Here is a 20,747-nt window from a genome sequence, read left to right as displayed (position 1 = left end):
ACATTTGCTCTGGGCAATCTGTTAGAGTGCTATATCATTCTCATGGGAATGACTTCCAAGTACAAAAGCACAGCCCCATGCAAAAATGGCACCACACACTGTCCTACAATGAAATAGAAATGTTTAGGGAAAAAAAACCACCGAAAAGCTAAAACTGAAAATTCAAGTTGACAGTCAAGTAAATCATCACAAGAATACATTGCTCATTTTACTTCATATCTATTTGTGTGTTCTTACCTACTATTAGTGATAATACTTTCAACCAAAAGTTTCAGTCTCTGTTTATTTTCTGTGACATGAATATGAAGATAACTCTACATGTTCACACTCAATACCCCCATATCCTTTGATTAAATTGTAAGCACTTGATAAGAAAACAGAGGATACCAAAAGTACTGAGATCCTACTGCTGACTTTAAAAACCTTTGGATGTGGACATAAACCACTCTGAACCAAAACCCACAATGTCTCCTCAATGTAAATATCCTTCAAGATTCCAGAAAAAAAAAAGAAATCAGTAAATTTGTATATTGATGCATCACGCAGTATGATGACAATTTTATGGATTATACATATATTTTCTCTAGACATTCCAAAAAATACAGCTAATACTGATAAAGACAACTATACTTTCTATAGAAAATAAGAATGAAAAAAACATTTTATGTTATTTAGTTTGTGCACAGATTACTCAGGGCCTGAGGCTTCAGCACAGTCCTAATTCAGCTCACAGGATGACAGTGCTTTTAGGCAGATGAACAGAATTTGATTATTCTGTGCATCTAGGACCTCACATTTTAGCATATTAAAACTATTAACATGGCTCCATTCTAAAGATAAACAATATTTTCTAGACACAACAACATCTTTTGTTTGCATAAATGCTTTTTACTGAATCTGAGTAGCATTTGAAAACCATACATTTTTTGTTTAATGTTTCTTGCCAAGAATGAGAACACCATTTGGACTACAAGCTCAGTGACATCATTGCTGAAGAATGAAATTATTTTCCTGGCTACTTAAAAAACCTGGACACTATATAACATTTTTTAAAGTGTCTGTTCCTAGGATATACATGTCCATGTAATTGACATTTCCCAGTGGGAACAAGTCTTCTCTTTTCAGAGAGGTCAAACAGAACATGAAGAAGATAGGGCTCATAATTCCTTTTTCCTCAATGCACTACAGACAAAGGAAAGCCAAATGTTGAAAATTTGCTCTTCGCCGGAAAATACAAGAACATGAACAATTTATTGGATCAGACCAGTTGTCCATCTATCATAATATCCTGCCTTTGACAGTAACCTAGGCATTAGAGGGAAGTAAGAGAAAGGCAAAATAGACACCTTCCAAAGAACCTGCCCACAGCTGAACTTCCACCACTGAACAATGAGCTTCTGAGCCAGTGGAGCACTGAGGTATGCTTTATCTTTGAGTGTGAACAGTTCCATTGCCTTGAATGAAATCATGCCTCCTCCCACCCTCCTTTGGTGATTTATCACACAGTGCTCCTTAATAATTTGTTTAAGCCCTGAACACAACTGTCTACATCATAATTTTCACAATATACCCAAAGTGGTTCGATAGATTCTCACGAAGCATATAAGAAAATTGCTCAATTTTATTAAACCCTCTCAAAGATTCTATTTCCTTACTTTATATGTTGCTTTCAAACATTTCCTTCTACAATGGTAAGCATATTGCCTCCCATTTTCATTGTCTTCTCTTCCCTTATCAGAGACTCAATAAGACAACCCATTCACTGTGCTCTCAGTTGTAGCATTTGCAAAAAGCTCAAGTGGCTGGAGACACCTGAGCTAGCCTAAACCAGACCTAATTTGGATTGCATTTAATGCCATTTTTTAACTTTATCATTTGACTGCAGTGCTGTGAAATAGTTGCTTCAAATTCAAACTGAGCATAGAAAATAGATCTAATCTATATATTAGTTTATATTTGCTATTGAATTATTCTCATTTTGCAGACTAGAAATTAAACTGGAGAAAGCTTAAAATTGTCCTGGTCAGACATGACATGGGGCAGACCAAGGATATGCAATCATGGTCCCCAGTGTTCTGAACTATTGCACAAACTGATTCTTTCTGAGATTCAAACATTTTTTCTTTCTCATCTCAAAATGTTCCCTTTCGTACTTCAGAATTTTTTGGCAGAGGACACTCACAGCCAAGCATAAGGTATTGGATCATGTTACCATGTTATGTCATTCCCTAATCAGTTTGGGGTTTGGGGCTCTGACAGACTGGCTAAAAACTTTCCCTCATCAGTCTGTACTTGTCTTAGCTCTTTTTCTTCAGTGGCTACAATTTTTCTTTAATAGGTGTCATTATTCTCTTGTAAACTGTCTTCCACTAGGTTTAAGGTATTATCATGCTGCTTACTGGCTTTATCAGTGAAGTGTTATATGTGCAGCCATTATAAAAAGCCACTTCCTAATGTGTTTTGCATTTTCAGAGACCTGGGCTAGGGAAGGTTTGATATTTGCACTTTGTCCATAGTTCCCTGTGACTTGCTTTTTTCCTATGGTTCTAGGACTTCACAGGGACAGAACCCGTATTTCCTGTCTTGCATTCCTGCTTTCCATTTACACATTGAATCCCTTACCAGTTTCAACCCAAACAAAAGAAGGGAAAGTTTTCAAATAGAAATTTCTATTATTTTCACAAGCTGAGCTTGGAGATGGTAGAAAGAGCAAAGGGGATGGACCTGTTCAGGGAAAGGACTCAGCAGTTTGATACTTCTGTTCCATGTGGCTTCTGCTCCATGTGCCCTGCCAGGCAGCACAGCTGCAGGTCTGAATAAAGCACAGCTTGTGGGCAGGTGACACAGGAGGGAGACTGAGAATTTTACTGTAAAATGGCATCATCAAGGAGAAGTTAAAATACCACTATGTCATTTATGAATTAATTTCTATAAATGCATCATAACACCAGAATACAGTAAGTCTCATGTGCTAGAGACCTACTGTGCAAAGTGATTTTCTTTAGTGGAGATGCTGCTATTACTCAAGTACTTTCTCTTGACATTTACCTTCATGACAACATCAACAATCCAATCCTACATCAGCTAGTTATAAACTAAAAAATTTTCCAGTAAATGAAACATGAATTAATACACAGAGCAGAACTGAATAAACATTTAAATCCATAGTAAGGCAGGTCTGTAGACACTGGGACAATGATTGTTATCCAGGTATCTTTAAGAGTTCATCTCATTAACAAATAATATTAGAATAAATAGAAGTAATTTGCTGTGCTGGTCAAACTTGTTATACTCATTTTTTGTTCATTAACTTTTTCTAGTAAGTTGCTCTTTTGTACTCAAATATGACAATAAAACAGCTTTCTAGCACTCAGGAAAACCCTGAATGAGGAGGCTGAGGCCTTTCTTTTTCCTCAAGCCTTTGGTATGCTGAGCTATAATTGGTAACTTCAGGGCACATGGGTTTTCTCTGACAGAAAAGAAAAATGCACTTTAGCACAAGTCACATTTCTAGAAGAGAAAAATATGTACTATTTCTTTAAAATCTTTTCAGCCTTACTTATGTCTAACAGAAGGCTTTTTTCTGCTCCACACTGATGCATTTCCTCATAAACTGAATTATGTCACAGTTCTATGGCTTATTTATATACAGGTCAAATTGAAAACTGATGCTGTATTCCAGATTTAATACAGCAAGGCCTTTCATCTTCAGTAAGGATGCAAAATAATTTTCTTCTTCAATGCATGCAATTAACAATTTGAATTTTACAAGGAAGGGAGGAAAGAAAACCCCAAGCCAGGAGAACATTGCAGTGAGAGCCTCCCTTTTTCTGTAATATTCCCTTTTTGTGCTTCACTTTTTTCAACATGGAATGTAACCAGAAATACATACCCATCTGGTAGCCTGAGATTCTTCCATCTCTATGCAACCTATACCTTGATTATAATCATGCAGGAAGAAATTCAAACTTTTATATTCCATGTTTCAAAAAAGGTATCCAGACTGTAAGAGGACTAAGTCTCCCAAGTGTCCTTCTGCATTAAGGAAGCCTGTGCAGAATGAGCAATTTCTTGTCAAAGTATAAGCAACTAAACAGAAATAAACAACTAAATCAGAAATGTAGAAGCAAAAGATTCTAACAGGTATGTGGCAAAGCATGACCTCCTTGCAGAATACTAATGCATCAACACACATTGTAAACTACAGGATAAGAAGGGCAGACTTACTTCAGAGTGGAAGAGGCTTTATTGAAATTGTCACCTTCCATTTTCCTGAGCTCAGTACATGCTGCTTCCCATGTTCTGGCAGAGTGGTCACATAGCTGTACACACCTGAACTTTCAAATCATGGCTGCAGCTAAAAGTATCCATAATCCTGACTAGAACCTCAGTGACCTCTGCTCTATTTTGTTCATAAATTACCTGTAAAGAGGCTCAAAAGTGCAAAAATTGGAAGCATGAAATATTACTTTCATAATTTGCTCAGATTTTTATACAGCCATGCTTTGGTGTCAGACTTTTCATTCATATTTTACTTAATTATTTTTCTACTTTTTTCATTTTCTATTTTGTTTCTTGCTTAAATATCTGAAAACACAGATGATTCATTTAAACAGCATGAAATCTATTTTCCCTTGGCTAAGACAAAACTTGCCACTAACCTTTGTATCAGTGAAATTCTATCCCATCACATTAAAGAAAAACTATAGCTCCATTCCCTATGGGATGCTGATAATAGCTTACCAAACTAAAAACCAACAGGGAGAGGTACGGGATGAAATTTTGGTTCCACTCAGGGGTTGTGTTTACACAGGTTGTGTGTACAAATGTACACACCTCACCAGAGCTCTTCTTCTTTATGCCATACATGACTCATGCTCTCACTTCTGGAAGAACTGTTACACATCCTACTAAGATCTCAAAAATAGAAAAGCAAAGACCCTGTCAACCATTCTTTAATGCAGTTCATCAAAGCAATAAGCTATTTCCCAGCTGGATAACACCAGCTGGATAACACTTGGCTAGCCTTAGCAGAACCTCTCATTCTTCAGTCCTTTAAGCTTACAGGGAAAAACATTTTCTTTGTAGAAATAAGCTTATGATCTCTGTTGGAATGAACTCTGGCCCTGGCCATCCTTCCAAAAAACTACTATTTTATCTTTCTTTTTTTTAAAGCCAGCAGGAGCTGAGCAGATGGTTTTAAAAATTGCACTTTAATTTCTGCACACATCTATACTTACACATTATATGCTCACATATATTGTGGGAGGCTAAAAACATTGATCCACTGCAATTTCAGTTATCCTCAGTCTAGGCTTGGTACTTGGATCTCTGAGCTGGACTTAGGTAACTACAGATAAAAGCAGACCTGCATCTCCCAAGGATTCACAACTCAAAATCATCATTGTTTCACACTGGCATTGTTTCACACTGGCTGTTATTGCAGCAGAAGCATGAACCCAGAGAATGACCGTGGATCCTTCTGCATGTGAAAAGACAAACAGGATTTTCCAGTTAGAAGGTTTGCTTGAAATGGACAAAATTTTACCCATTTTGCTACTCAGCAAACCCCAATTATTATATGTCCTTTTAACTGAGTTTTCTCATATAGCATACTATGAAACTGTTGAGCAGTTGTACCATTTTTTCATCCACCTTTTCATTAATTTCCCCACTCATCCTGATTCCAGAGCAGTGTCATTGGTTTCAGGCATTTTCACCAATTTTCAAGACATCGTGTTTAAACATCTCATCACTTAATCACTGCTATTGCAATTAAATTAGCATTTAATTGCCATAGCATTAAGCTAGTAACTCATATCTTAATATTACCAATTAAATATTTTGTTTTTTTAAATACTAACATCTTTATGTAGCTGGCTGTTTCTTTTTGTCAATTTTTCCTGTATATGCTCTATTTTTCAATCCTCACTTCCTTCCTAGCATTTTCAAATAAGAAACCTAAATTAACTCTTAAATTTTATTGATGGATAAAGCTCATTGAAAATCTAATAAAGCTCAAAGGTAAATAACTTTCATTTTTATTTGCTATATCAAACACTCACAGTATTTACAGTACTCTTTTTTTTTAGTGTATTTCAATCACCACTGCAATAGCAAATATTCTTATTAGAAAGGCCATAGCACACACTGGAGCACTGTTTTGTTCAAGTTGGTGTGACAGTGATGCATCAGGATCCTCAGTATTTCCACTCTCTTGTATTATTGTAAAATGTCATTGTTAGATTAGACTTTGTTTTATTAAAAAAAAATACACTTATCCCTATTTTCTAAGGAGCTCAGTGTGATTATTTTTTGCTGTGTGAAAAGCAATTGTGCAATTTCTACTATGACATCTAGAGGCTGCTGCTTATTTTCTGTGGTTTCTTGTATGGGCAAGATTTTTGTGGTTTCTTCTGTGAAAAATCAGGATTGCTAATGAGAAGCCACAGGAATTAGATTTCTCAGGGTGAGAGTTCAGTACAATTCTGCTAAGCAGCACTACATTTAGGGCATCAATAGCAAGAAACATTCCAAAGGGGAAATCAAACTGTGGCCAAGTTGGATGTAAAACTTAAAAACATAGACCAAAAATAAAGTGTAAGGATCTCTAAAGTAAAGGTATAAAATTTATATTCCTTTCTGAATACCTCATAAGCAGGTGATCTTAAAAAGAATCCTGCAGGAGACAAAATTTCTTAAAGCAGCAGAAAAAAATAATGTCATTGCAAACAGATGAAGAGATTTTTTTGTGTGTTCACAAAAAATACACAAAAATAGAGTGGTGGAGAGTAGGAATGATTCCAAACCAGAACAATGTATTGTGTGGAACTTATTGGTAGAGTTTCAAGCTGTTGTGTTGATTACAGACAGTCCAGGACAGCGTAACAAAATAGACAGTAACAGGTTGCACAGAATGAAAATTGCTAAGTCCCACCAGCCCTGGGTAAAATGCTATTCAACATCCTAAAGAAGGAAGTAAATGTTGTGATCATATACTTTCCTGATCCTATTAACTTACCTGTGCAGCAAAAGGATGATGGGGAGATAAAATGATGTTAGGTGAAACTTGATACAGGAAAACCCAAAAGTGACACATATCAAGAACCACCCCCTCCTTCTCCCCAATTTTAAGTATATATTTTGGGGGACCTGAACTAGTTGATACAACTGAAGAAAAAAATACACTTGAGAAATTTTGAGATACTGTAGAGTTCTATGAAAATGCCTCTCAGTGGTAAACAATGGCCAAAACCCCCAATGTTAGAATTCTATAGAAATACACATGTATTTGCATCATGGAAAATAGGAATTAACCAGAAAATATCATTATTACACAATCTTCTGACCCCCTCATCTCATAAAGGTTATATAGTCAAATTTTTTACAGTATAGAAACCATTAAAAAGGACTGAGAAACCTGTGTGATAACTTCTACTGAGGAAAAATTGGACAAACAGGATTCTTCAACCTACAAAAAGTGAAAATGAAATGGTGATGTCACAGCAGTCTAAAACAACTTTAAATATATGAGGAACAGCTATTCACCTTTTAGAAACATTTTCACAAAAAGATTAACAAGAAGCAAGTGAAGCTCAAAGATGTTAGGTTCAAAAAACAAAGAGACAGAAGGTGAGTCTGCAGAAATGCATCTTGGCTGGTACATTTATTTATCTGGGTTCAAAAATCAAAGGGTTTTTATCACCATTATTGATTGCAATAACAACCACCTATTATAGCTCTGGAAGTCCTTGAGACAGTTTGCTGGAAAGGAGTATTCCTCCATCCTGGAGAAGATGATGGCTTAGCTGGATATTTATTCCAATAAATTTCTTAGTCTCTTTCAAGGAAAGGAATGGAAGAAGGGGAACCATACCCAAAATTTCAAACTCATTTGCTCACACCAATTACAATAATTTCCAAGACTTAACTATGCACTTTGCATTACATCACTATCAATGGAAGACAGAAAAAAATTACATCTCATTTCCATATATAATTACCTAGTTCATGTGTCAATGAACAAAAAAAGATCCCAATCCAATTTCTACAATCATATCAAAAAATGCTACTCCTCTTTAATCAGTGTTTTGAATCAGGCAGCAAGATTTTATCAGTGTGATCCCACAGGGCACTACTTCAGCTGAGCAAACAGACCTGTTTAAACAGTCCCCTTTCAAGAAATGCTTCCTTCAAGCACCTTTAAAATCCTCCTATTAATATCTCAAAAACCATGCATTCTTCATTATCTTCAGAGAAAAGAATAACTCATTCAAGTTTACCTCAGCCCTCTGTTTTTTTCAAGCATCTTTCCTCCTTTGCTTGGTGGAGGCATCTTCAACCTGTTTCACTACAAAGTTCAGTACCAAACATTACCATTATTGCTGAGACAAAGAACCATCAGTGGACTCCAAGCCAACATCATCAGGATGTTTTTACCTCAGATTTATGTCCCATATGCTGGCACATTACAGTTCGAGATCTATCCTCATAAATGGGCTCTATTTTTATTTAAGGTTCACAATATTAGAGGTCTTGGATTTTTAGCTCAATCTCTCATCTGACTCATTTTTCTCCTCTTTCAGATCTTCTGACTCCTAGGTTAGTCTTCTAACCCTTTTGGCAGTCCTTTCCATTTCAGCTCTTTCTCTTCTGGATTTAATTTCCTTGTTAGCTCCGCCATCCATTTCTCTTATGCAATTACTTTCCTACATTGCTTCTCCATAGTCTCTTCCCCTGTGTTGTGCTTGCCCATTTTCAGATGCCAATGACTGGCTCTTTAATTGCTAAGTCAACACTGTCACCATGAAGACAGGAAGTACATAGGTTCCAGGATCTGCCCTGCACGAGTTGAGATTTTTCTCCTTGACTTTGTTTGGTGCACACCTGCTTTTTCACCCCTCTTCTGTCACACCTGTGAATTGTCCCCACTCTCCTTCAGCAGCACATTACCTGAAACCTCCTCCACTATTTCCAAAGCATCAGGGTGTATGTAGGAATACTTTCCCCCCTGCTTTTCCACACTAACTCTTAACACACATTCTGTTTCAGTGCCATGCCTCAGTGTACTAATCACCTCCATGACTACTGAACTCTTTTCTCCTTATTCCCTCTGTTCACAATGTTTCTGACCAACTTGACCACTTCCTTTTTTCTTGCCTTTCTGTATGGCTGGGTTTTTTGCTTTAAGAAAATCCAAAACAAAAAATCCAAAACCAAACCACAAACAAACCAACACAAAATTTTCTGTCTAGGTCATTTTCTTTCCCTCCCAGAGAAGTGCATCTCTTGTGGTCTATGGGAGGCAGCATTCCCCTCTGGCCAAGTTGCATAAAGCAGCACTGTAGTTGAAATTCAGATGTCTTTCCAGAAGTTGATTCCTATTAGGCATGAATAATGTAAGTATTACAGCTAAGCCTGAGACACAAGATTCAAACAACCTACTACTGAATCTACTAGTCCTTTCAGAACAACAATCATGTTTAAAAATTATTACAATGTTTTCCTTTTCTTAGAACAGATCTGTCTGTTCTTTAGTTTGAATGCAGTGTTTGAACAGGGCAGGGAACAGATAAAAACAATAAAACATGGGATTGCTCAACTGAAAATTTTAATGTGTCTACATACTTCTGTATAATTCTGGTTGATTTGTCCAGATCATCACCGGGTGGTTGTATTAAACTGTGCATAAAACTCCTCTGTTGGAATATTTGAATACTCTTCCTCTTTAAGATAAATGTTCCTAGAAATAAATAATTTTTTTAAAAGCCGTTAGTGATTTTTTTGTTATTATTCAGAAGTAGCCCAAGAAATCTAAAAAAGATATTATGCATTAACACCCATAAATGTTCATAAATTTTTAGAAATTGAATTTAATGTAACTAGAACTTGTTCTGCAAAATATATGCCACATCTCAATATAGCAAACTTGGGTTTTTTCTTTCTTCCTGAAATATCCCTCCAGAAATCTCAAGAGTATAAAAAAGCCTGAATTAACACAATTCCAAACTTTTGTTTTCATAATAAGAAAGCATCATGTATTGGAAATACATTTGCAAAAGGTATATATGAACCTGAGACTGGCTCAGTTGGTCAGAGCATGGTGCTAATAATGCAAAGGTCAAGGGTGCATTCCCCATATGGGCCATTCATCTAAGAGCTGGACTCGATGATCATTCTAGGTCCCTTCCAACTCTGACTATTCTGTGCTTCTGTATTCATGCCCAAAAAAAACCCCAAAAACCCCAAAAAACTGGAAAAATAGAACACTAAATCATTATGTTTGTTTTTCTTGTCCTGCATGTATTATCTTTCTTGTTTCCCAAAAGAGCAGACACAAGAACTGCCCTCCTGACACATCCAGTGGTTAGTTAAAGAATCATCTAGTTCTGTCACACATAATGGAAATGCTGTTTGTGTTGCTAGCTTAACCCTGAGCTATCAGAAATTGGCAGCTCCGCAGGCAATTCATCCTTTTTTGTTTCAGAAAACTAAGATAAATTAAAGAAACATGTAATGGTTTTTCACCTGATAATATGATTTTCTGCATAGCTAATTATATTTATTCACTATTTTGCCATCTATATAAACAGTCTGTTGTCAGTGGAATACTTTTAAGAATTCCAGATCCTAATTCATTCATGTCAGTCAGTAACACTCAAAACCTGCTCTCTGAAGATTGATTAAAGAACAGTGGAAAACACACTTCAGGTGAATCGTTGATTTTTTTAAAAACATGAAGTTGTAACAAAAAAAAAAAGTTACAAACAACAAGTCAAAAGAGCCCTTTGAAAGCCAAGCTATTGGGTTAATAATGATGAAGAGCTTTTTTTATTTGAACAATGCTGGTTTGGTACTTACTTTGCTTTTTGCTCCTGAGAGAGCCCTGCATTCACAGCATCCAAATCTCGGCGCTGCACCTGGTCCTGCCGCTGCTGGTGCCGCTCCCAGAGCAGCTGGGTCCTCGCAGCCTGCAGACGCTGCCTGTCCCATTCTGCGTCTCTTCGGCGCTCCTGCTCTCTCGCTCTCTGCAGCAATGAGAAAAAGGCTTCCTTTTCTCTGTCCAAGATGGAACTGTGTATATAAAGTCTCAGGGGTAAGTTCATCCTAACTAACGTGCTTGCCTGTGTTGAACACTAAGGGTAGCATTTGAATGGGGAGAAGAGAGCAAGGATTTCTAAACCAGGCAGAAGCAAGATATGGCCAATGAAGGGGCTATTCTTTTCTCTCTGTAAAAACCCACAGCAGCAACAGATTTTTTTTTTTAATTACTGTCAGCAAGACATGAAACTTTTTGAAACAAGAGGTGCATAGACATCAGTATGGCTTACAATATCACTAACTCAGTAAAATAGGGGAGCCACGAACTCCACATGAGTAGAAATTTTTTTCCTCTGCCTCACTTCTTGTCTGACACCCCACTGAACAGAATCAAAAAATCAGGCCTGCAAAAAACTTACTCTTCTTGGTTGCACTCATTTTCAGCCGGCCTAATGACTTGAATGGGCTCATTTCAGAGTAATAGGAGAGGCAGGAAAATAACAATTCTACCTTCAGCTTTAAAAACAGTACTAGGTAAGATATGGTAAAGTCTATGGTATTGTAAGGACTAAAAGATAAAATCAAACACTATTCCTTAGCTGTCATAAATGCAGCCTCTGCACAAGGGAGGCAAGTCACTTCCTACTCCACAATATCTAGGCCTGGACACTCTTGACTTCATAGGAAACTAGATATCTTCATTTTGACTGCCTGCTTCTATACTCCTCTAGAGCAGCAACTATTACCATTGAAATTCTATTTTATAGCATGGCTCATAGTCATGTGGGATGGTAGAAATAAAACTCCATCACATTCTTACTCCATCCATTCATGAACTTTTAGGCCTCTGAAATAAGCACGAGCAAGGTCACTGGACCTGCTCTATTTGCCTTGCTTGGGCACCCTTGAGCATGAGAATACTGCTTTGGCCTGCCCTGCTTTCACCTTCAGCTCCTGGATCTTCTTCCCCTACAGAGCAGCCCACTCCTTGCAGGCAGCTTGTGCACTCTCAGGTCCTGAATTGCACCATGAAGCCTGGGTCTTGGGCTGGGCAGGACTTTGCTGCTCAGCTGGACCATCATGGACCATGCCCTAAGACCCCCTTGGCTCTGGGCTCCTCAGCAACCTTCCTCCCAGTCCAACTCCATCTCCCAGGTGCTTCAGAGGTACTGTGTTCAGTTAGACTGACTAAAATTTGGGTAAAATTCAGATCAATGGAAAACACAGTCTCATATTGGCATGTCCAGGGCAAACAATGGTATTTTTAATTTACAAACATTGTCTATAGTATTATTACAACCAAAAAAACAAACAATGCATGAAAATGCATGTGAGCTTAAATACCTGTTTCTCCAGAACTTGTTCCTTTTGGAACTCACGAATTGCCATCAGCTGCTCCTGGTTCATTCCCTTCCATCGATCCACCAGCACGTTACGTTTACCCCCGGGACCGATTGCTTGGTCTGGGTTTTCAGAAAGGAAATCTCCTCGAAGGAGGCAGGTTATTTCATACATATCATCTTTTATTTTTTGAGCCTTTTCCAATTCATTTTTGTGATCAAGTTCAGCAACCTAAATTCAATGGAAAGAGAGAAGTGATGTTTTTTCCAAGAAAAATATGAACTAAGGGATGAAAAAATGTTAACACATCATGAGATGATTTCCAACCTGCATAGAGTTGTGAAAAGCATCACCTACAAAAAGTGATTGTTGTCTTATTAGCCAAGATCAAAACCCTAATATCAAATAGTTCTTTAATGCTGTCATATCACATATAACAAGTAAACTGGGGAAAAATAACTTTGTTTTATAAGAAAACACAGAATTAAATAAAAAATAATTCCACATTTATCCTTAAGTTAATAACCAATATATATTTGGCAATATATAACAAACGCAATATGGAAGAAATTTACAGTAAAATTTACTATCTCAAATCACTAGCCTTGATTTATATATTACACACTGAATCTAGGTGAAAAGCATGGGTAAGCCCTCAAAACAGAAGACAGGAGATGTCCAATTAAAGTCTGAGAATGCAGCCTTGATTCTCTTTGCTGATACAAAATGCAAACCTGAATCATATTACATGAATGTATCTGAAATACTGGCAATCACAGTATGCATTTTCTATGGAAAGCACTGCTCCTAATGTTCATGACAAGGAACAGTCTCCTACTCAAAGGAAATTTCCCTTTATAATACTCCAGAAATAAAATACAATGATCTTACTGAACATAATTACCTTTCAAAGAAGAATTAAGACTAAGTAAACTAATTTGAAGGAGAATGATAATGCTATGCATCTTTCATTTCTAACACTGTCTCATTCTTCTGTAATACATAAACTAAACTATCTTTAACAATGCCTAGTTCCAGCCTCCAGTGGACAGAGAGAAACCTTCTGCTTGCTAGGGCACACAGAGCACACAGGACGGCTTGCTCCTGTACTTTCAGATTTTGATTTTCAATTAACTCGGGCTGTCTATAAATAAAATTATATGACAAATGCCCCCCAAAAGACTCAAGCAACATTAAAGACTTGCATGCTTATACAGCTGAACCAAAAGATACCATATTTAATGTAGGCAATTCTAATGTGGTTTATTTTAAAGTGATAAATACATTTAAAGGTAAGTCATAACAAATATAGTTTAACCAAGCTAATAGCATCCATGTAGCCCTTTGAGTTGTGTGTAGAAGCTGAAAAGAAGAAAACCCTTTGCAGTAAGATGAAGAACTAGAGCATGAGAGGTAATGGTACTAAGACAGGTTCCAAAGGAAGGTCAGTTAACAACCAAGAGACATTGTACAAAAAAACCATGAAGCAGCTGAAGAGCCAAAACCAGTGGTTGTGGGGAATTAATGTAAACAACAAGGACAAAAAGCAGCTGTTAGCAATATTTCCACACAAGTGCAAAGAAAAGTAGACAGACACAATAAGAGTATGGGAGGTCTGATATAAACCCAGAAAGGAGCATTGGAGGCTTTTGCAGTACCCCAATTTACCAGCTCAAAGCCTCTGAATGACTGGGGAGCTGTTCCTGCTCACCAGTCAGCAAGCTGAGAACCAGGAGGGACAATTCTGGCAGAGGATAACTAGGGAAAAGACATCTAAATCCTTGGATCAATTGCTTACTTGGCAAAGTGCATAAAATTTACCTTGTTCCAAGCTGAAACAGCCTTGGAAGTCAGGTGATAAGAAACCCCCATTGAAAACATGAGTACTTATTCTGATTTTGTGCATCTTATTCTCCTTCTCTGTCACCACATTTTCTAAAAAATAACAAACCAACTAAGTATTAATTTACCTGGATTTTATTGAAATTTTTAGTAGCTGTACAAACAGCACGCCTGCTTTCCTCTTCTTTTCTTTGTTCTTCCATAATCTTTCGGTCAAGTTCAATCCTAAACTTGTCATAAAGATCATCTAAATTAGATTCAAATAAAACATAATTAGTATTCATGGACATGATGTGCATATGAGTTAACCAGGGGAAGAGACAGGGGGGAGCTACAGATACAGTAGGCTGAGTAACTATTTCCAAATCCTACCATCAAACTTGTCCATCTTGAGATTTCAGGTGACTCATGAATCAGTATAATATGTAACCTATCTTGTCTGAACACTTAGTGTTAAAATGAAAGAAGTATGTTAAGTACTGCAGAAAATAATGTTTCATGACAAGCTGGGAAAGAAAAATCAGTATTATTTTTTCTGCTCTAGGACAGTAGGGATTGGATAGTTTGGCCTGATGAAGTAAGCATACCAACTAGAGGCACAAACCAGAAATGAAACCTGGGTGACATTTAAATCACATGTTAAAATAGAGATTTCCTAAGAGAAACAGTGAATACATTACAAAGTAAAGCTTATAAAGTAAAAACTGGTCTAGTATTTCTAACTGGTCTAGTATTTGTAAGTTTAATATACAATACCATATTTTCATCAGATACACCACAACTTCAGAAAAAGAAGATTAAAACTACATTATCCTTTTTGTTACCTGCCAATTTTTGGTCAGCTAATGCATTTTTTAAATCCTTCTGTTGCTGAAGAGACCACTCCCTTATTTGCTCCTTTTGAAACTTCATCCTCTGATCATGGTTTAAGTCTTCACCCATGAACTTCTGCATGCCAGAGATGGTACACCGAGGATCATCATCTGAAACTCGAGCAGGTCTGTCTTTCTTTAGGGCTTGGGGATCATTCAGGTCAAATTCACGTCTTGTTTCTGGCTTCTGAAAATTCTTATGAAATTCAGTTAGAGCCCTATTGATGTCTTTGATTTCATTTTTCTGGCGCTCTTCTAGCAGACACATGAGCTTGTCATTTTTCTTCATGTGATGAGCTAGACAAAAATGAACACAATGAAATCACAACTCTTAGAGGTGCATGAGTCATTGGACTGCAGACATAAGGTGAAAATAAAATTTTCAAGATGAATACACAGAATATAAGTTTTCAAACTGTTATGCCTTAGGAGAGTATTTGATCCATAAGTACCAGCCCAGCAAACACTCTAATGTTAGTAATATTTACTTATTAAATATTTTCAGCTTTTTAGCTATAAATTATTCTATTAATGTTACAATGAAATATGTGCATGTGAAACAAATACAATAATAAATACCAGAACTATGAGGTTTTGTTTGGTGAAAACTTGCTACATAAGAAATGTACAGGAAACCAGTTGTCCCCATTTACTCTTAGTTTATAGCTACAGCTGAAATACATTGTTGCTTGCCAGGAAGCAAACCAAAATTGGGCTGCAACTGAAAGGAATACAGGTAGCTCTTCCATAGTTCCCATGATTTTTCTAAGCATAGCACTAAAATCATTGGCTGGTATTAAATTTTGAACAGCTTAAGAGCTCCTGCCCATTTAATTGGAACTAAATAAATTCCAGCATTTTTAAGAAAAACAAACAACAAAACTCCCACCCAACCAGCCATTTTAGTTATTTAAAATAATTTGCTAGAAAATATGATTTCCTCTTTTGCCAGACTCCACATTGCTGCTGGTAGTTTCCCAAGAGAGTCAGGCCCTGACAGGTGTATTTTCCAGCCAGGAAAATCATAAGTGGAAGCACAGCATGGAAGTGGCAGCTGCATTTTAGCTCCTCTTGAGGCACACAGAGAGCTTAGGCTGCGGGACCCTTTCATCTGATAGCCCAGGAAAGCATCCCAAGCATGGAAGACCACAACAAGTTTGAGGTCAGGGCACAGCATGAAATATTTGTGTGGCTGCAAGTTCTGACTCAGCAATGGCTCCTCTTATCACCTTACTGTACATGACTCATGCTTCCAGCAATAACAACCTAGAGAGGATCCACAGAATCTATATATTCTATAGAAGAATGGCTAGACAAAAGATGAGCTCACTCTACAAAAAGCACCTAAAACAGATTAGCCACTACCATACCGAAAAGGACACTGGTAAATAATTATTTTTTTTTTAATCCTGTTGCATATTCAGGTTTTCAAATGATGCTATTCATCAATGCCTTTTAAAAGAAAACACTGAAAATTCTGGCCTATTATGCTATGTATCCCAGTTTAATCATGTCAATAGAAATCTTAAGATAACAAGGAGAATACATACTGTGCCAATGTAGATGTATGAACATAAATAGGACATAAATTGGATGACTGAATTTAGAGAATATATGAAGGGATAAAAGAAATCAAGAAACAGATTAAAACATTTAGCTATTCACAGAAATATCACAGTGTCTAGGAATATACCAAATCTTTCATGCTCTGCTTTTTCAGCTGCTTCTTGAATTTTCTTCTCCTTGACCTGTGCATCCAATGCATCTTTATCAATCTATTAAAATGAAAAAAAAAAAGCAGCACTTTAGGAGATACTGTGTTTGAACAATTAAAACATTGTCAAGCTACATTGACTCACAGTTGTACAAGATAGAAATAACACCACTAGCACCAGAATATATACACATTTCTAATGTAGGTAAAACAAAATCCAGAAACAGAAATATTCTTGTTTGTTTGCATTGTTTTAATAATGATGGGCATGTTCTCGCACCTGATCCAATGAAAACACCACATTTACATGATCCATAGAGCTATAAATATTTTCAGCTGCATTACATAGAATGTTTTCCCCATTACAGCTGGCAATTTTATTTTATTGTTCTGCTTTCATTTATAAAGCAGGTAAGTATTTTAACAGTAAAGATGACAGGAAGTTGTAATAGTTCATATTTGAAAAAAATACAAAGGGTTCACTATAAAAAAGGAATGGAAATGTTTCCTGACTTATCAGAGAGATTCACAGGGTTGCCAAAATGCACTACAGGATACAGGATCTGTGATGAGCTAACAGATACGGAACAGAACATCCACATCCATGGCAAGTGGGACCTGAGCAAAGGATAATAGAGGCCACATCATCAAATGGGAGCAGACACCTCCATTTTGGGCAAAAGAATGTGGCCCCACACTTGTTAGCAGATTGTGGCAAATTAATAGGCAGAAACATGGATTTTACTAATTTTTTTTTTTTTTTTTTTTACTGACAAGTCAATTAATGTCCTTAAAATTTTGTCAAAAACGCAATGACAAATCTTCAAGAATCTGGCAAACAATTTTACTAATCTTGGTCTAAAACCTATGACAACAGAAACAGATCATGGCTGAAAATACACATGGTTAGTGCTGTAAAGGACAACTGACAACAGCCATCAGCAAAGAGGCAAGTTTGTAAGCAAGGCTGAAACCATCAAGAATTCTATCCTCCAAAAACAATGGTGCTGTGGACACTAAATATCAACTCTTTCAGAGGTCTCATTGGGAAAGCCAAGCTGGCAATACAACTACAGGAAATACTGCTAAGAGAAATTCAATACAAGTTCTTAGCATGGCAATAATAGAGGTAGGTCAGTGCATCGACTTGTGTTACACTGTTGGCTCTGACCTCTTCAAAACACTTTCACTTTGACACAAAAACATCCCTAAAACTGACATTCCCAGTCACATAAAGCTACAGGTTTCACTTTTAAGCATTTAAATAAGAAATCTATGAACAGTTTGAGGCAGCTAATTTCTAAACTAGTTCTATTTATGTATAAAGTTTACATGTCAATTGAAAGTAATTTTTCATTTGGATTACTCATCTGAACACTTTAGAAAAATCAGTGATTTAGTGAGGATAGATTCTTCAATCTGTAAGTGAGGAGAGCATTATCTTATGCTTACATTACTCAGATGAAAAAACAGACACAGAAGTCAAAGTAATTATAAAACTAGTAATGATTAAGGAAAAAAAAATATAAAATCTGGGTTCCCATTCTGCTCTCTCATATATTATCTCTATGTTTTTAAAATATTCAAACCCTGCTTTAGGATTTCTTGTTTCTAAGTCAAATATTGTCTTGATTTCTAAATTTCTCAGTGACTGCCACTCAGGTAAACTGGTCAGAGAACTGAAGCAAATAATCTTAAAACCACACAGAAATACTGATATAGCTTTGTATTGATTTCCTGGCTCTTTATGGTTCAGACCTGGCCTAACTTCAAACCATAAGAACAGTCCTTCTGTCAGCATCATTGTTCAGGTACACTGAATGATGTTAAATCAAAATAAGCTGCTAATCAAAATTCTCCAGATGAACTCTCCTTCCTATTAGTTGTTTGTCTAATGTAAACAGATCTATCAAAACCTGCCTGAGTCAGTTCTACAAAACAAGTAAATTCCACAAAAGTATTTGGGTAAAACCTTTGGATGGTGCACTCCAGTACAGCTCAATAAAATGCACCAGGATATGTTAGCTGGCAGCTATTTCATTAAATGAGGATTTATGGTTTGCAGTCCTTCATTTTTAAGGCTCTAGAAAAGCCACTTTATAGAGAAAGTATGTTTTCCTGATGAAGAAATTTCAAGTACCTTAACCCACATCACAACTGCTAAAAAATCTTATTAGCTCCTTCCACTGAAGAATATTATTGGGTACTTAAGTATATTGTTGGCGTGTGTTGGGATGCTGTACCAGGTGGACACACCTGTCATGTTCAGTAAGTGGGAACTGCTAATTGATCTGCAGATACAATGACTCTTGCATAAGAATGAAAAGAATAAATTCAAGCCCTGTCAGAGATAAGGGGAAGATGTTTTTCTACTGACTTGAGACATATTTCTGTACCTAAGAGAAGAGGATCCAGTTGACATCTGTTGCAATTTTACCAAGTCACCTCACATCACTCTTCCCTCCATGCATGCTCACAAACATCTTAATGTGGGCCTTTGGACATATCACAGGGAGATTCAAAATACTGTTGCATCCAAAGTCAAATAGGTATAGAGCACATTATTTCCTGACGTTCAAGATGCAAACTGCAGAGTAAACTCTGGAGAAAATCTACTAGCCTGAAGCATGTTCACATTTACACATCCATGTTAAGAAAAATCAGACACAACAATTAATTACATATATAAACAAGGATGGATCTGTCCTATTAATCTGATGCAAAATGTGGACTAATTGCAGGACACTTACAGCACTAAATCTCCCGCAGCATCAACTCCAGTGAGGACCAAGCACAAAAGGGCAGTATCACAGAGCAGAGAGGTAAAAAACAATTACTTGCTTCATCCACTTTACATGAACTGACTCTGGAAGCTCTTGGCTTCCATCAAAGCACTACTACGAAGAGATACAACAGAGGGCTTGATCCCTCTGTGCTGTTAGGGGGCACTGGCACCTTGCCCTTGAATCCAGAGCAGTGGGGCACAGATACAAAGGAGAAGCCATGGCCATAAAGGAAAACACAAGAAGTTTTGTCTCAACAGGAGGAAGAACCTCTTTCCATCGAGGGTGGCAGAGCACTGAACAGCTGCCGAGGGAGGTCACGGATCTTTCCCCCGGAGATATTCCAAACCACCTGGACACGTTCCTGTGTCACCCGCTCTGGGTAACCCTGCCATGCCAGGGGGGATGGAGCGGATGATCTTCAGAAGTCCCTTCCAACCCTAAATATTCTATGATTTCTTTCACCAGTAACTTCAAAAGCGACTCTGAAAGTTGCATCTGGGCCCTCCCTTCCTGCTTGCTCCCCCTCACAAACACACACACCTGAGGAGGGGTCACCGGGTGCCGCTCCAGGCCCGGCTCAGCCTCCCCTTCCCTCCCTGCACTCCCTCCCCGCCTTATGCCGTTCTCTTCAGAACCCCTGGGAACACCAGGGGGACACGGCGCCCGCTCTCCCGTCCTGCCGCCCTCACCCCTATGGTGCGGATCCGTGGGTTGAAGATGCGGCCTCGCCGCAGCTGCTCCCGCCGCCGCCGGCGCTCCAGGGCGGCGGCCTCCTCCAGCTCCCGCTGCGGCCCCAGCCCGCTCATGGCGCCGGAGGGAACAGCGGCACGGCGGGGCTGGACTGAGAGCGGTGGCCGGGAGCAGCAGCGCTGGCCAGCCGGGGCACAAGACGGCCGGTCGCGATGGGAACAGCGGGACGGCGGCGCTGGCCAACCGGGACACAAGGCGGCCGGTCGCGATGGGAACGGGAGCGCCACCAGCCAGGCGGGACACAAGGCGGCCGGTGGCGATGGGAACGGGAGCGGCACCGGCCAGCCGGGACACAAGGCGGCCGGTCGCGATAGCACCGGCCAGCCGGGACACAAGGCGGCCGGTGGCGATGGGAACGGGAGCGGCACCGGCCAAGCGGGACACAAGGCGGCCGGTGGCGAT

General features: G+C 38.2%; 1 protein-coding gene across 2 annotated transcripts; it reads right to left on the bottom strand.

Annotated features, from left to right (window-relative positions):
* Positions 1-7,647: 7,647 nt before the first annotated feature.
* On the bottom strand, positions 7,648-20,637 carry RIBC2 (RIB43A domain with coiled-coils 2). Of its 2 annotated transcripts, XM_077178241.1 has the most exons (8): positions 20,285-20,513; positions 16,789-16,870; positions 15,048-15,392; positions 14,352-14,470; positions 12,385-12,612; positions 10,861-11,027; positions 9,628-9,742; positions 7,648-9,380 (listed from the first exon to the last, which is right to left on the bottom strand). In XM_077178241.1, exons 1-7 carry the CDS (start codon positions 20,399-20,401, stop codon positions 9,661-9,663), a joined length of 1,140 nt encoding a protein of 379 aa, XP_077034356.1. In that variant the 5' UTR covers positions 20,402-20,513; the 3' UTR covers positions 7,648-9,380; positions 9,628-9,660. The 2 variants fall into 2 exon arrangements, with proteins under 2 accessions (XP_077034356.1, XP_054487915.2); XM_054631940.2 differs by having other exon boundaries at positions 7,648-9,742; positions 20,285-20,637.
* Positions 20,638-20,747: the final 110 nt, after the last annotated feature.

Source organism: Agelaius phoeniceus, chromosome 5 (genome assembly GCF_051311805.1).
Source record: "Agelaius phoeniceus isolate bAgePho1 chromosome 5, bAgePho1.hap1, whole genome shotgun sequence".
NCBI lineage: Eukaryota > Metazoa > Chordata > Aves > Passeriformes > Icteridae > Agelaius > Agelaius phoeniceus.
This window is presented reverse-complemented; position numbering and strand designations above follow the sequence as displayed.

Coding starts and splice junctions, on each gene's coding strand:
- RIBC2 (XM_054631940.2), bottom strand. CDS start 20,401: ATGAGCGGGCTGGGGCCGCAGCGGGAGCTGGAGGAGGCCGCCGCCCTG. Junction 12,613..14,351: donor AAAATTTCAATAAAATCCAG/GTAAATTAATAC, acceptor CATTGAATTTAG/GTTGCTGAACTTGATCACAA. Junction 11,028..12,384: donor AACAAGTTCTGGAGAAACAG/GTATTTAAGCTC, acceptor TCATTGCTGCAG/AGAGCGAGAGAGCAGGAGCG.